Genomic DNA, 17,617 nt, shown 5'->3' on the forward strand with positions numbered 1-17,617 from the left:
GGTTGTTTAGAGCAGAATTTCATCATGTCTTATCCCTAAAAGAAAGTAAGACTTAACTAGCTGCAACTATTAGTCGATTTATCCATTAAGCAGTTGTCAGAAATCTGCAACTATTTTGATCATTTAAAAATGTTTTTTAGACATTTTTTAAAGCAAAAATGTAAACATCCAGGTGTTGCAGCTGCTAAAATGTGAAAAATTAAAGTTTTTCAGCGTCGTAAATGATAATAAACTGAGTATTTTTGGATTTTGGACTGTTGATTGGACAAAATGAGACATTTAAGCTCTAAGCTTTAAGAAATTATAACATTTTTTTCCACTTTCTGACATTTGATACAAAGATTAATGATTAGTTGAGAAAATAATCAGCAAATTAATTGATAATGAAAATAATCGTTAGTTGCCCAGCCCTAGAGTTCAGATCAATTCAGTTCATTCAAACATTCAGGTGCACCCATTTCAGCAGCAGCAGCACTACATTTTTTTTTGAGGGACATTTTTCTCGATATAATGAGAAAAATTACCTGAAACTGAGAATTTTTTTTTTTTTTTTTGTCATGCTGCCGTAGCATTCAGACTTCAAAGATAGTTATTTAGTGTTACAGCAACACACTGAACAAAGTCATAAATGAACCACAGAAACAAAGTTATGAATTCTTCGCTCATGTGTCAGGTTGTTTTTCTTCTTTGATGGAACTATTGAAGTTATTACAAGTCATCAGAACAGGAAGTCGTTTTAAAATGAGAAAAACAAAGTTATTAAAGATTCATCATGTTGTAGCATATAAAAGTAAAACAATGTAAATATAAAGATCATATTATAATAAGATTTCTGGAAAATTTCAGGCACCCATTTATACATATGTTCTTATATATATATATATATATATATACATATTAGATATTTCTTATGTGGAGGCTTTTCTGTTGCTCATATAAGTCTGAAATTCACTACACCTTCATGCACGTAACTTGCTTTTAAGGAAAAAAATCCTTTAGGAATGTATATAGACTATAAATAAATGCAAGTTATCTTGTTGCTTCTTTGTATGTAGATGACAGATGTGTAAAAGATAAACATCACAGTCCATTACCCCACTTATTCTAATGTTACTGGATTTACCTCGATGATTAAAGTTCCATTCAAACAGGACTTGAGCTGCATGTCTCTGTCTCTGCAGGTCCGGATGGTTTTTCTTATGGAGGTTCAGTAGGAGAACTGAGATCTACCTGCTTAGAAGACTTTCCTCCTGGTTTAGACTTTGACTCTTACAGAGACACTCTGTCACAGGTCAACAGCTTGTATCCCGACTCACCTCCACGGTAAGCGCTGGTGTGAATTCATAAGTACTCACAACGTTGTTTTGTAAGGAAAAGGCAACAAATGTGACACAAATAATGTTGAATATAAAGTTGCTATACCCTCTGAGGATATATTCTAAATGGAAACTAAGTACATCATCATTTTGAGAATTGTAACCGAATATATTACTGGTTTTCTTCATTGAGGTTTTCAGTATTCTGCCACAGAAAACAGTTTCTACCTGCTCAGAACACAAACTAAAATGCAAGATGACTCTTGGATCTACTTTTAATTGCAGTTGCCTTGCAGGTATTTACTTTATGGTCAAATCTGAAATGGGTCCCAGAGGAGGCAGTGTTGATATTGGACAATTGTTGACGTTCTGGTGAGCTAAAACATTCAGAGAATGAATTAAAATTGAATCAAATTGAAATCTCAAACCTTTTCTCATCCTCCGCAAGCCACAGTATGTTGGTAAAAACAAGCAAGCGGACCACTCCTCCTTCTGCCAATTATGTCAAATGTCAAATCTAAAATGTAACTGACCGTTCTGCTCATGTCCCCCACTGTTCTGTGTGTGTGTGTGTGTGTGTGTGTGTGTGTGTGTGTGTGTGTGTGTGTGTGTGTGTGTGTGTGTGTGTGTGTGTGAGGGAGAGAAAGAGCTCGCTAAAGGCCAATGTCATGGTGTTTTTGATCCAAATGTCAGCTGGTCTAATTGGCAACTTTAATAATTCACATACATCCCTCCCCTGCAGTGTGTGTGTGTGTGTGTGTGTGTGTGTGTGTATGTGTGTGTGTGTGTGTGTGTGTGTGCTGTAGTCTCCTTCTCCTTCCTCTGCCTTAGAAACACTCACTCGCACTTCACCTAAATTAATCGATTTGAGTATAGATAGTTATCTTATCTCTTCCTTTTTATTTTTTCATTTCTTCATTAAAGAGAAGGTTCATTACTGACTCACGTAGACGACTGTATCTGACTTTCTGAAGTTTCTGGTCACCGGCTGCAGCAAATTTAGTCAATGAATTGATCTGACACTCAGTCATAAATCTAAAGAGGAGAAATTTAACCTTTTGACTGTTTTATCAGGTTCCTAGAAGCATAATATTCAGATTCAGCTCAGCAATAGAACTTTAAGCTTTAATCTGATTTTTGGGGGCAGCAGAAACAACACATCACTGTCATATATTAATCTTTTTAAGTAGATATGGTGAACTTGTTAGCAAAAAGTCATTTAATTACACATCTAGCAAATAAGAAGCAACATTATCACACATGTGTAGTCGTATTTCTGTCCACCTGGTGAATGTTAGTCCAATGTTCACTCTCTTTTAGCTCTGTGTTTGGTCTCCACCAGCACCTGAGGGAAATATCTGGCTATTTAGCTGCTAAATGCTCCGCTATGTTCACCAGCTCGTTGCTAATTGTGTCTGTTTGTGTAAAGTGGGTGTTTAGAGCTTTTTCTCTGAAAGTCGACAGTTAAACAATGAGCTGAAACTATGAATCTCCGTAAAGCCGAGAGGAGCCACAGAGTGGCTGATAATTCTCTGTAGGTTCATCACTACGAATGACAACTCTGACATTACACTTTGTCATTCGATACATTGTTAATAAAAAAAATTGATTATAGCTGTTATAGAAATACTGAGCTTGTCAATTCATAAACTCCAGGAGATATGGATGTCTTATGCAAAAAGATTTATTGACAAACACAAACTCGATCGACCGAGGACACAGCAGTTACAATTCAAAGTGCCGGTTTGGACCCAGTGAAATACTGCAGCAAATCTGAAGGAAAAGAGCTGAACCACAATCAGTTATTCAGGCAGCGCCCAGGACACCACGTCCCCAGTCACAACATCGCTATAAGATTGTTTACTTTAGCGCTGTCTCTATGGCAACAATCATAAAACCAGGTTGGCTCGACTGGGAAGAAGACAGCTGTCTGTCCCTCACTGTCTGCTTGTCTAAGGTGCATTTTCATACACGGCACATATATTAAAATTCCTTCTCAATATCCGCTTTAAGAAGTGGATGTTTCTTGCTAAAGTGCTCCTTGGGAGTCATTGTGAAGTTCTCTTTTCGAGTTTTTATGTACATAAGCGTGTATCTTCGACTTTTTATCAAGAACCAGATATTTCTTATTGCACTTATTGCTCAATTTCATTTGTTTTTCTACTTTATTATTCATGCCCAGTTTCATATTCATCAACAGTGTCTACACAGAAGGCTTGAATTGATATTGATTTTTATTTTCTTCACTCACCAGCCATGTTATTAGAAGTACTTTATTGATCCCCGTGGGGAAATTATTACACATAGCTCATATTCTTTGAGGCCTCAATTGATTCAGCGCAGTGTTGGAAATGTTTCACATGGACCCTGATTCATGCTGATTCAATAGTGTTGCACAGTTCTTGCAGGTTTTTTGGCCAAACATTCATCATGTTCAACGTGAGGCTTAAGGTTTCTTCTGGGGTTGTGACCTGGAGACTAAACCAAAGCTTCTGCCTTGTTCTCTGTGCTCTCTTGCAACACAGATAAAATATACTATCCTGCTAGAAAGATACATCATCTGTGAAGGGATGCACCTGGTCAGTAGCAGGGTTTAGGTTTGCTGTGGTGTTCAAATTATGCTCGGTGCTTCAGGGCCTAATGTAGGCCAGGAAAATGTTCCCATGCACCATTACAGCTACTACCTGAGTTCTGATTAATCCATTCTTAATGTTTATGAAAAACTTTTGTCCTCACTTCAGCTTAAACAGCAGAAATTTTATGGTATGTTTGTTTATGAGCCCACTTGTGTTTTGTGCTTCTTTGTATTTACTCTGTTGTTGACTTTCTTGTTGTAATGTATGTATATGTATTGTTGAGTTTTGTGCAGTTTCATATGTATTTTACTGTTGAGTTTCATGTATTTTAAAAGCCCATCTAGGGACGGGCATTGCAAACAAGCTTAGGCTATTAATGCTGTGGTATGTGGCATAATTATGTATTTGTCCCTAAACATAAAAGGAAAGGAAAGCAAAGGAAAGGAAAGGAAAGGAAAGGAAAGGAAAGGAAAGGAAAGGAAAGGAAAGGAAATAAGAGGAAAGGAAAGGAAAGACTGTGAAAGCGAAGAGGAAGAGAGAAAGGGGAGTTAGCTTGCTACGTCAGTACTCTGGCAGGGAACCAGAGTGTTCTGGACAGCCTGTGTGAGAGCCGCACTTTTTGGCCTGAACGATGGGACAGCAGCCAACACACACACATACACATACACACACACACACACACACAGGTACACACAAGTTCAAATAGACACACATGCAAATAGACGCACATACATACATACAAATTGCACATTTTGTTTACCATAATGCTGGCAAGGCATTTATTTGGAACCCTGTCAGCAAGCAGGTAGCTGAAGTCATATGATGATCCTGCAGGGTGTGTGTGTGTGTGTGTGTGTGTGTGTGCCACAGATGGTTGAGGGAAACTCAGAGAACTCAGATCAACAGCTCACCTACTGAGATTGTGAATGCTACACTTCCGACACAAACACACACACACACACACACACACCCTCTCTCTCTCAAATAAACTCACGCTCACGGATCAGCAGCTCACCTGTGGAGACTGAAAGCTTCTGCTTCCTCTCAGGGAGAACTGGGCAAACATTGGTACACACATGAACTCTCTCTCTCACACACACACACACACACACACACAGACAGACACACACACATTCATTTCATTCTGAATAATATAGGGAAAGAAGTAGAAGCAAACAGTTTGAAAAGATGTGTGTTGACGACTGTCGGTTTTTCACTGTTATTGCCAACACATCCTCGTAATTAAACGACCACATAGGCTGATTGTACCTGCACTCCAGAACCACCCATAGGAGCGTTTTCTAATATGCCGCCGTTATCGGTACTTTCCAAAACCGTTACAAATCACTGTCAAAAAATAATGACGTTTTATGACAATGCTGTGGTTAAGGTCTGGTAAGGTTTAGGCACAAAAACCACTTGGTCAGGATTAGGGAAAGATCATGGTTTGGGTTAAAATGAAAACTTGAAACATGGTGTGGGTTAAAGTTACTACTTCCTTAAAGTTTGGCAACCTGTTGTCATGACAACAGTGAACACCATGACAATCATAGTTACGGTTTTAAAGTCTCAGTGAAATGAAAAATACATTTTCCCAGTTTTAATCCCGTGTTCCTGTGTTAATTGTTCATTTATCTCCTGTTATATGTCAATAATGAGTATCAGAGTATTTTTAGATTAAAATCCCTCTTTTCTCTTCCTGTAAAACAGTTTCAAATGTTTGATGACTCATCCTTCACTCAGGGGTGTTTACAAAAGTTCATCCAGTCAAATGTGACTTTGAGTGAGTGGCCACATCGGTCATATAAAACCACACCTCACCGTTTGTGGGTATGTGGGAGAGATAAGGAGAGACGTGTGTTTGGATATCAGTGGGCAGAAACTTTGTTTTCATTTCCAAATTAATGTGGCTGCTGAGGTCTAAATCATTCATCTCTCCCTCGTCCTCCTCCTGATCTAACAACAGGTGAGGGAGGTGTGTGTGGAGCCAACAGTCCAACAATCAAATACGAAGTATTTGATTTAGACCTCTATTGTGACTGTACACCGCTCAAATATTCCTTTTCGCAGGGAAATACGTCACAGTACAGAAGCTAAAGATGCTCTAACTTGCGTTTCACTGGGACTTTAAAAAACATGACACTCACAGTTGGAAACGGGAAGCTAACAGCGGTCTCCTGCAACGAAGTACACTTTTTGCCATCTATCTATCTAACCATCCACTTAACCTGCCACCTCTGAATATGGAAATTTGTCACCTTATACTGACATCGTCTGAACTGCGTCACTTCTCTGGGTCATAATTACTACGGCTGCTGGATGGCGTCTGTCACTTAAACATAACTAGAGGTGGTTTTTTAATTATTTTTTATTTTGGATCTATGCTGTAATTTTTCTTTTGAGGATGGTTTGATAATGCTGGTGACCTTATTAATTATCATTTATCATTAGAGCAGCTTTAATAGATTTTTTAGAGATGTAAATGCAACATTGACATATCTTATAAAACTGTTATGGTGAATGTGTGACACAGAGCAACATCAGCATTTTATTTGGAGCTGTGACTGAAGTTTCAGTTTTAGGCTTATATTATTAGTCTCATGTTATCAATTCTCTTATTTCTTTTGGCTGGCTGGTGTGGGTACATATTATCAATTAACTTAGAAGCACAGGTTTATTAAGTGCTCATGCATAGCAGTGTTGAGCATGTCAGCTTTGCTGAGCTGTTGTTGGACTGAGAGCTTATGTTTGTTTGCCTTCTTGTCTTTTGCTGAGAACTAAGCTGAAGTTAAGCCGACAGACAAATATCTGATTTTTTAGCTGCTAATTGCTCCAATATGTCCACTAAGACTTTGTCAGTGTGTTGTTTGGTGCTGGACAGGAAGTATACAGTGGGTTTATCAGAGCTGCCTGCTGCCGCTGTAAATAAGAGTGATATGAACCAAAACAGTAGAGCAGTGAAATATCATGTTTATGTTTGTTATTAGACAAACAATAATGCCTTAAAAGTATATTATTTATGATTTAAATTAAACAATGAGTGCGGTAGGAATATATGACTTTGATAACTGAGAAAGAAAGTTCTCCTTTCTTAACAAAATACTGCAAACTGTAAGTAAAATATTTTTTAATTACCAGTAATAGTACTTCCATACCACCAACAATATAAAATATAGCATTTCTTTAGTTTGCAGCAGCCTTGTCTGGTACACACACACAGTAGACAAAATATATATAAAAAGATTAATACTATGAAATCACCTGTTCAGCAGCCTCATCAATTAATGTCAACAGAATAATTTGTTTCTGTGTCATATGACACTATAACGGTCAGTGTCACTGACAACAACAGGAACACTCAGGTCAAGATGAACTGTGAAACCTTTGACAGAAAGAATGACACCGAACTGCAAGGATCTGCTTCTTACAGGCGACAGTGACAGTAAAAGTGTGAGACAGAGAGAAAATGAGAGACAAGGTGAAGAAGGACAATAATCAAATCTGTAGAATCCACTTCAAATACACCGTGTTGTCTGGTTATCTTGTTAAAAGAACGTAAATCTTGCCAAATACACCAACAGGAGACACATGACCTAATCTGTTAAATTTCATCTACACATTCATTTGAAATGTTAAGTCTAACTGTAGATTTCATCCCCTGAGCTGCTTTATGCTGAGAAACCAGATCGGCTTTGGCTTGATCCTCATTGTACCTGCACACTACGCAGCATCTATATGGTTCTCTTACTCTACAGGTAGGTACTTCTCACAGTGATAACAAGCAGGTACATGCCAGTTTTACACACATAAACACATACACGCTCACACACACACAGAGGACCATATGCTGTATGCTGTAGATGGAGTTGTCCCCTGTCCAGCTCTGCAGAGCGTCACATCCAAAGCATGAATGAATGCGAGAGGTCCTCCTTAGATCCTGACCTGTACTGTATGCATATCTGACTTAGACATCCTTGCTCTCGTCACAAATATCTAATAGATAGTAGAAGACAAAGACACAGTTCTGACATATATGTTACCTTATAAAGTTGTTATGGTTCGTGTGTTTGTAGAAAAGCACCCACATACACATCCAGCAGGCAGGGCAGGTACTGTAGTGTATCTGGGCCTGTTTATCAAAAGCAGCTTCTTCCTTCTGCTGAAAATGAGGTTCGTGACAAGACAGATTGGTCTTCAAACTTACTCCTAGTTAAAACAGTAATTTTTAGAGTCTGCTTATACTCCCCACCATGGTGTACATAAAACAGATCTGAAGTTAATCAAGTCAAGGGAGAGGGGCGGGTCCACACAGACAAAGAAAGAAAGAAGGAAAGAAAAATAAGAGAGTAAGGAAAGAGAAGAAGAAAGAAGAAGAAAACCTTGATAACCGAATGCATTTTAATAATACAAGAAATATAAAAACATAAGGACAGCAGCAGTATGCAATTAACCAATCTGTTAACTCTGCCACTGAGCAATAACATAATTGACTGACTTAACTAATTAATAATTATGGATTTAATATTTTGAGGGTCATTTACATGATGTGTCTGGATCTCAAGCAGAAAAAGGCAGCAGACAAAAACACAGACGAACAGATAAACAGAAGCAGTTGTGTAACTCCCAGCGTGAGTCTCAGAGGGGATAAATCATTTTCTCTCCGCCACACCTAGCTCGCACACTCGTGTTAGCAGAACACACATAAGTGTAAAACACCACGTTCATTATCTAGTGTGAGTTTTTTTGCAGAAACACAGCAGAAGGCCGCAGGGGAGCGGAGGAGCTTATAACTCCTGAGAGACCAGAGACACGGGGATTAACAGTACAGTGTGTTACAACACCTCCGAAACACTCCTGCCCTGCCCAACACACACTCTCCCCTGCCTCCAATTTTCACCTCAACATGCTTTATTGGCATGAATGTTCAAGGTCAGTTTTCCTAATAAAATAGTAAGAACAAAATTAAAATTAAAAAAAACCTGAATCTGCCCTCAATCCTTTGGTTTGTGTGCATGTGTGGAGGTGTGTGAGGGTGTCAGGGAGAGATTTTTATGTAAAATTCAGATGAGTATGTGTTGAGAAAAAGACTCATCTGCAAATAGACCACTACAGTTTAATTTTAAGGGTTTGATGACATCTGAAAGTACAGTAATTATACTGTTTAGGGCTGCAACTAACAATCATTTTCATTATCAATTAATCTGAAAAATGTCAGAAAACTGTTAAAAAAATGTTATAAGTTATTATAAATGTTCTTAGAGCCTAAGGTGACATCTTCAAATGTCTTGTCTGATCAACAATCCCAAATCCAAAGATATTTAGTTTACTATCATGTATAACACAAAAAAACTTCAAATCCTCACATTTGACAGGCTGCAACCAGCAAATGTTTGGCATTTTTCTATAAAAAAAAAAAAAAAGATTCATGAATTATTAAAATAGTTGCAGATTTATTTTCTGTCGATCAATTAATCATCGCAGCTCTTATACTGTCAATCTTAATAATGCAGAAATACTGAATTTATAAGCAGGTATAATGGGGTTAGTAGTATAAACACTTAAAGGGGACATGCAAAGATAATCCAGTAGAGCCCCTGAATAAAAATATAGACCTTAAATTGTGCATGTTTTATCCTCCTTAAATAAATAAAAGAGGACGTTGAGGTTACTAAATCTCCAGGTGGGTCACAGGTTTCATTGCAATTAAGTAGTATTACTTTATTATTATATTTATTAGTACTAAACCATCAATCCTCCTGTGTGTCTGGAATAAAAAAGGGCGCCAGTTCTCTGAACCAGGTGCTGAGGTTCTTACTTAATAATAAATGTTTGTTCCGTCTGGTTTGTTTAGATAAATGACCAACAAGTGATTAATTAATTAAAATGTGTAATTAACTGAGCAGGTCATGCTGATTTAAAGGTATGATGTGGTTACAGGTCACATTTAAAGTACTATTTCAGTCCCTTATAGCGGTACTCGGGGTGAGTGTGTATGATGAGCAGTGGGTGCAGCGGACATTAGGTCTTTCTGACTGAGCTTCGTCCTCACATCGAAGCTAAAATAGCTCTCCCTTTCTCTCACACGCACACATACACACACATTTAGCAAAAAACCACGGACACACACTCTAACACTGCTTTAAAATAGCTGCCATGTGGGCACACACACTCACACAGGGTAGTGATAGAGACAGAGAAAGTGCACACACAAAGAAAAAAAAAAAGAAAGACTTAGATAAGGAATAATGGGCAGCAAGGCAAAACCTTAACTCATCATACACACACACACGCACGCTTGCAGCACTGTGGTTCCAGACTGAGTTAACCGCTGTGCTGATCGAGTTACACTGATTTACTGCTTCCTATGCCGCCATCATCATCTACCATTAGCTTCACACACACACACAGCCTGTGGTTTTATAATTCTGTTTTCTGTTTAGTTTTATTCTATTTTATATCTTCTACTCTGTCTCTTCTCTCTCTCTCTGGGTGGGGGAGGAGGTTGGTAGAAACCTGACCTCGGGGCTGCTGGAGGAGTTCATCAGGGAAGCGTTTTTGGGACTCTGCCAAAACAGCAGGAAGGAGGCTCTGTGTGTGTGTGTGTGTGTGTGAGTGTGCATGCATGTGTGAAGAACAAAAGGAGGCTGCTGACTTAATCGATTCCTGCTGGGTTAGACTACATGTTGGTGGTGAAATATGAGGCATTAAAACACCAATTTAAAAATAATTCACATTAAGTTTGACATAATAGTGTATTTACCATGTATTATAAACTATTATAAAAGCCAAACTATGAGGAATGAGCTTTACATCGTGGGCTGCTGCTTCAGATTTTGCAGGACTGACAGAGAACGGGGTTTGTGAGAAATTTGGTTTTGGTTTGAGAAGAATTAGCAAAAGCAACACTGCTGATATGAAATTTAGGTTACCAATTATTAAGACTTATGTAATATTTTCTTTACAGTAACCCTGGTAAAGCCCTGTCAAACAAAGCCAGACCAGCATTTTCAAATTCACCCAATTTGCACAGTTTTAATAGAATCAGAATCAGCTTCATTGGCCGAGTATGTTTACTCATACAAGTAATCAGACTCCAGTTGCTGGTGGCTCATATTGTCCTTACACACAACAATGTTCAGGAGATATACATGAACACACAGCCAAAACAAAGACCACAAAGCTGGGCAAAGAGAATTAAACATATCACTGTTATGCACAAGCAAGTAGGTGAAAAAATAGCTACATACATGTAGAAACACAGTGCAGATAAAACCTGTTTTTGTAAATTGTAAACAGGAAGTAGTGTAAAGGTGTTTTGGTGGTAACACATCCTCAATCATACAGATTTTTTCTAAACTGTTATTTTATTACATGTCCATCAACATCCATTCAAGCATCTTCTCAAAGTGTCATTGGGCAAGAAGCAAAATGATTACCGTATTTCCTCTAATAGAGGCCGGGGCCTTTATTTACCTCAACTTCAGTGGGAACCAGGCCTTTATTGGAAGCAGGCTTATATCAGAGAGAGGCCTTTATTTCTAATTCCCTCTGTAATTCCCTAGTATATTTGCTCATATTTTAGTACGAAGCCTCCTTGTTACTGCATTATGCTGTTAATACAAACTCAACACTTCCTGTATCAATATCAAAGTTTGTTGCAGTTTTCTCTCCTGAATGTCCCTCCACATACTGCAAAACTCTCTCCTTGAATTTGGCATCAAATTCCCATCTGAGTGCCATGCTGCTCAAGTTCGCTTTCCACTGTGTTGTGGAAAATTAAATCACTTGCACGGGTCCCACATGGCGCTTCTAATGTAGCTACTGCCATCTTGTGGAAATGTGGACGTTACTACAAACTACAGTTGGCTGAGACATTTACACACATACAACCACAGTGACTGAAACAGGACAATAATAATTTAGATGAGTGATCCAGAGCAACAAAGTGTTGAAAATAGCATGATTATATTGTTGAATTTATTCAATTAAAGCAGTGGAAATGGACATTATGATTGACGGGCATGCACATTATATAACAGGCACCCCGGCCTGTTTCTGGGGCCGACCTTTGTTTGTTTGTGTCGACCACACCCTCAACCATTATCAGAGACCAACTGACTACTGTCTTTTATTTGAGGAAATACAGCAAATGTTTATATCACAATATTGTCAGATGTTTTTAAAGCACCACCATTTTTCATGTGTTGCAGCACATTTATAATGAAGTTTGCTATTTCACTGAGTCCCAGTCACATTAGGTGCAGCTGTGTAGTGTACTGTAGTGAGAAAGGAGAGTGATCCTTCACATCAAAGACCCTGCTTGTTCTTCAGAGGCGTCCTTGAGCAAGAGATTGACTTCTCACCTGCTCCTGGCATACTGTTCTGTAACTAATCCCCAATCTTTGACCTCTGAAACATGAAAAGAGAAATCTCCCGAGGGGAATATTAAACACACAGGCAGGCACAAGCCAAAGGTTATATGTTTTATGAACTTTGTTGGAAAAGTTAGCATCTGCACATGTGAAAGATAATATTGTTCTTTTATGAATGCTTGTGGGCTGCAGAGTGTGATACAGAATATGCAGCGCTGCATTTGTATAGGCTACCAACAGAGCAGAGTTTGTTTGTTTGTGTGCTTACGGGTCCAGTATATAACAAATCTGGATGGTGCAAATGATCGGGCATGAAAGCAGGTTTGTTTTAAAGATGGTAGCTGTTTTTTCCTATGTTGTTGTTACATATACAATTTCCACTGAAGAGTATTTCCCTTCTTGTGTGGGGATACTGATGAAACTGGACAGCTGTCAGCACATAATGCATCCAGAAGTTAGCAGTGACATAGCAAACACACAGCTGCACACACATCAGAGCTGGAGCAATGGGATTTAATTCAGAAAACTACATGATAGAGCTGCAAAGTGGGATAAGACGCTAGTATCAGAAGTATTTTTATCCATGCTAGCAGTATGGCTTAAGGGATGGCATGTCAGTCTGTCTGCTGTTCAGTCGGTCCGACACTTTGGTCTGATATCTCAACAATCATTAAATGGATTGCCATGAAATGTCCCACATTTATTCATGGTTCTCAGAGGATGAATTCTACTGACTTTGGTCTGACTTTTCCTGAAGCACCACTATGAGGTTGACATTTATGGTTTTGTGTGAAATGTCTCAACAACTACTGGATGGATTGCCATGAGATTTGAACATTTATGTTATGTCCATGTCAGGATGAATTACAAAAACCTTGGTTATCCTTTAACATTTCATCTAACACCCCCATCAGGTTAAAATTTCGAAGTGTCCAATACTTTGGTTTATGATCAAATATTTAGCTGCGTTTTGTGTTTAGTGCTAATTAGCCAATCACAGTATAAACATGAAGACATTATACCTGCTGAACATTAGCATGTTAGCACTGTCATTGTGAGCATGTTAGCATGCTGATGTCAGGATTTAGCTCAGTGCAGCCTCCCAGAGCTCCCAGAGAGTTAGCACAGCTGTAGACTCTCAGTCTTGTTTACCACTCTAAATTCACATTTCAAGCTTTCTTTTAGTGATATCTGAAATGTTGTCTCAAAATGGCAACACAGAAGTCTCCTGGATAATTTTATGATACTAAAAGTTTATGCTATGGTCATCTGTTTTAATTGTTTCAACTTAATTTTTAACCACCCTTACCCTTAACCCTTTATTTTTTACCGTCAGTTTGGTAGGACAGATGGCTCTAAATACTTGGATATCCATGAGTCTCAGCCATTGTTACTGATTGTTGGAGATGAGACCAGTTACAGACACAAAACTGAGCAAATTCAAAAGGCTTCATATTGTTGCAATATTCTTCCAAAACTGATCCAGAATCCAAAAGTGACCTTTTATGTATCAGATATTTTATCACATATATGCAGTTGCTCATCTTTGCTCCACTTATCAGTCACCTGCCATGTCTATGCGCAAAGTTTTCTCAATATCCTTATCTATAAAGCTGATGCTCTTTTGATATACTGTAGATTGGTGAAGATGTCCAAGCCAGAAATAAAAACACATAAAAAATGTCTTTCTGTCTCAACCATCACTGTACTAACTGTATAATTTTGGATTTGTCTCCATAGTTACGATGAGTGTGTTGGCCCTGGTTCTCAGATCTACATACCTACAGATGACCCACCTCCTTACTCCCTGTTGGACCCCTGTCAGACAGGGGCAGAGCAGGAGGAACAGCCTAACTACACCAGCTCGGATCCTTCTCCATATTACGGGGAGACCTCGGCCAGCGCCGCCTGGTTCTCCCGCTCCCACTACCCGCTGGGACTACAGGAGCAGGAGCATCAGCACATCGCTTCCATTTCCTTCCCGCTGGAGGCGGCGCCATCTTACGAGTCAGTGCTGGCCGAGCAAGGACAGCCCCTCCCTCTTATGCCATGTGACCTTTACAAACACCAATCAGAGAGGGGGGACGACGGCAACTCCCGGCAACCAGGGGCGAACCAGATCTTGTAGGACAATTAATTTGTTTCTTTCACCTGCGTCATTGGTTGTCCCCATGAAACAAACACTTGTGATGTGGGGCAAAAAATGGCTGGTAGGAGCAGCTGTGACACCAAACAATGGACCTTAATGAGGTTTATTCATCTTCCACACAGTTGCTAACACCTAATAAGGCTGAAAATATGCTGACGTCAGCATTTCAGTGGACTGAAATCCAGCCTGGACTCCAGTTTCCTACATGGACAAAACAAAAACTCACATCTGATTGCGTTGTATTGTAAAGTTTCTGGTATGACAACTCCTCTCCTAAAAAGGTTTGTCGTCCCAGTGATGCTCCCTTGAAGAAAGACTCTCCTACATCTAGTAATAACACCATCGTCTAGTTCAGTTTTTGTCACGTTTTGACTGTTAATCTCTGTTTCTTGAATCAGGATTGATCCAAGAGTCCAGCGTACTTACGTGTTTGGAGTTTAGGCTGAATTACTGCTACAAAATGCCAACATTTATCCATCATACTGTAGATGACAGAAAGCTGATTTTGTCTGTAGAAGAAAGATTTGAGTGTAAACAATATCAATGTGGTATTTAGTAGTCTAGTTTAAGGTATACACAAGCACACAGAGAGTACCCACCCCCTCCCACTTCTTTTGGTATGACCCTCACTCCAATTTAAATGTTTTGGATTAAAGTATACTTACTTCTAGTGTTGTATGCGGCATCCTCAACTACCAGCACACCGCTGCTGATTCCCAGTCCCTGTACTTTGTAAACATTAGGTGCAGTGTGCTGTTCTGTAGCCTCCAGTGTGGTGGTAGTATTATAATGGTTAGAAGAAAGATTTTATAATAAAATGGTTGCAACCATAAAATCCAAACTAATTGGAAAAACTACGTAGACAGGAAGGGTGAATTATAAAACTCTCCCGCCTCCCCGTTTCCAGTTGTGTCTGTTAAATATTCGCAGCATACATCTGTCATCACCAGAGAGGGGGTTTCAACATGTCCACTGTCGTATAAATTCTTTCTATCAAGGGCTGTGGTTGTAATATCACTGCTGTAACCGGACCCCAGCAGCAACATGTAGCTCGGAGCCTTCCTCCCGATGAGGTCGGGTTGATGCAACAGAGGAGTCACACATAAAACTGTAGACCTTAACACGCTGTTCACCGGAGAAATGAATGCTTCTGCCTTTGTCTGCTTCTCTCTGTCTCGCTCTCATTAAAGCATTAACAGCACCATCACGGAGGTTTTTCCTCATCGCACTAAAGCTTTCAAAAACGTCATCTCAGTTAGCAACGAATGGTTTGTGTTAGCTAAAATTATTCACTGATAGGCTAATTAAACAAAGAAACTGATGTTAATGTGTTAATGTGACTCACTTAACCCTCTCTGAGACAAGTCTGGATTACCAACTGTCAATCATTTGACTCCAGGTAATTTGATTAATGGCATTTTTTAAAATTTTTTTTTAGAAATTTGGACCTGAAGTAGATGTCAAGTCTAGTCTTAAGATGAATTGTAGTTTATATTGTGCTCATTTATTGCAATGGTTTTTTTTTGTTTTTATGAAATTGCACAGAAAACCTGGGGCAAGGTGTTATTATTCCATCATAGGAGCACTGTAAGGCTGCAACCTACAATTATTTTTATTATCAGTAGGTCTGACAATTACTTTTTTAATATTCAATCGATTGTTCAGTGAATGAAATGTCAGAAAATAGTGAAAAATGCCCAAGTTCACATATTCAGAATACTCAAACAGTTTACTATCATGGGAAACTGGAAAAACTACTAACATTTGATAAGATGGTACCAGTGAATTTTTGGCGTTTCTGCTTAAAAAAATGACTTAAACGATTAATCAGTTATCAAAATTGTTGCCAAAACATTTTCTGTCAATCGACTAATCATCTCCCAGATAAAGTATGTCAATGTACTGTTACAACATCCAAATAAAAAATTATTTGATGCATCACTTCTACTCCAAAATGGTAGAGAAATGTTGAGTGGCTGAATCCTCTGCTGAGGTGACCGTCGTATGAGCTGTATGCAGAAAATTATATAAAGCCTTTTTTCAGATGAACCAATTCTGTATTAGAAATTGCATTTTACAGGGAAAAGTGATGCCTGTCACAAACATTTAGATTGAGCAAATTTGCAAAACAGTGAGTACATTCAACAGATGTTTATTGTCAGTATAGGGAGTCTAAAGTTTGCATAGTGCAGCGAAAACACAAGTGCAGAAGGGTGATAGACGGGAGCGGAAGTGTTTGTCTTCAACACTTTCATCACAGCTTCCAGTCCAGTCATAGTCAACAATGAACACTTCAATAATTCATAACCACCCTAAGAGCTTAACTATAACTTAACCATAGTTAAGTTTAATTTTTTGCATAAGTACCAGAGAGTCTGTTGCATCACCTCAGCTCTCTGTGTTTTCCATCATTTCCCATAATCTGACAAAGACAGAAGCAGGAGAGTAATGTCTGAATATAACGTGTGTGTGTGTGGAGGGAAAACCTCCTGGAGACACTAAGACCTGTAGACAAAACATCACCATTTATCACCAGTTATTGAAGCAGGAAGTCATTGGAGGCTGAGCTTTAATAACAATGCAAATATTCATTTTTAAATGTTATAATAATTTGTTTTTATGTAACCTTTGTTCCTTTAATTAGAAAATGGGTCAATACAAATTTCGTATGTTTATAGGTATTTTTAATGAAGCGTTTATTGTGTGTGTTAAAAGATGTGCCTAATAGCCCTCAGACTGTTAGCTTGAACATTGTAGCCATATGATAATCTCAATGCAACTAATCCAGAGCTTTTTGCTGTTAAATGTTAGGTTATCATATGAAGTATTGGTTTACAGATGTGGTATGGAGAATTTTAGTCATTAACTGATTCCCTTTTTAATTAGCTGTAATGATAGATTTTACTGAGGGGGAGAAAAAAAAATGAAACTGTTGTTCCAGAGATCAGCTTTGTGTTGTCGTTTGGTTCAGTTGGCAGCTAGAGATGCATCAACTGCACAATTCTCAACCTTTAGTTTGTTGTCTAAGCATTGCTTTCAACATAAATGTTAACAACTCTTATTGATTATATTGTGATGGATCACCCATCTGTAGAGTCACTCTTTAACCACCTACGATGTTTCTCTTCCATCCATCTTCTTCTCTCTTTTGTCTGCTTCTCTCTTCTTCTTCTTCTTCTTTCTTCCTCTTTTTTCTCTCTGCAG

At 38.6% G+C, this 17,617-nt stretch overlaps 1 protein-coding gene across 2 annotated transcripts in view; it reads left to right on the plus strand.

The window, feature by feature from the left end:
- bean1 (brain expressed, associated with NEDD4, 1) overlaps positions 1 to 16,002 on the plus strand; it is a 47,865-nt gene extending 31,863 nt beyond the window's left edge. For both annotated transcript variants that reach the window (XM_042432608.1, XM_042432609.1), the window contains exons 4-5: positions 1,182 to 1,323; positions 14,005 to 16,002. In XM_042432608.1, coding sequence (XP_042288542.1) covers positions 1,182 to 1,323; positions 14,005 to 14,392 — 530 coding nt within the window. In that variant the 3' untranslated portion in view covers positions 14,393 to 16,002. The remainder of the gene's footprint in view (positions 1 to 1,181; positions 1,324 to 14,004) is intronic.
- The last annotated feature ends 1,615 nt before the right edge of the window (positions 16,003 to 17,617 follow it).

This window comes from Thunnus maccoyii, chromosome 14 (assembly GCF_910596095.1).
Source record: "Thunnus maccoyii chromosome 14, fThuMac1.1, whole genome shotgun sequence".
Classification (NCBI taxonomy): domain Eukaryota; kingdom Metazoa; phylum Chordata; class Actinopteri; order Scombriformes; family Scombridae; genus Thunnus; species Thunnus maccoyii.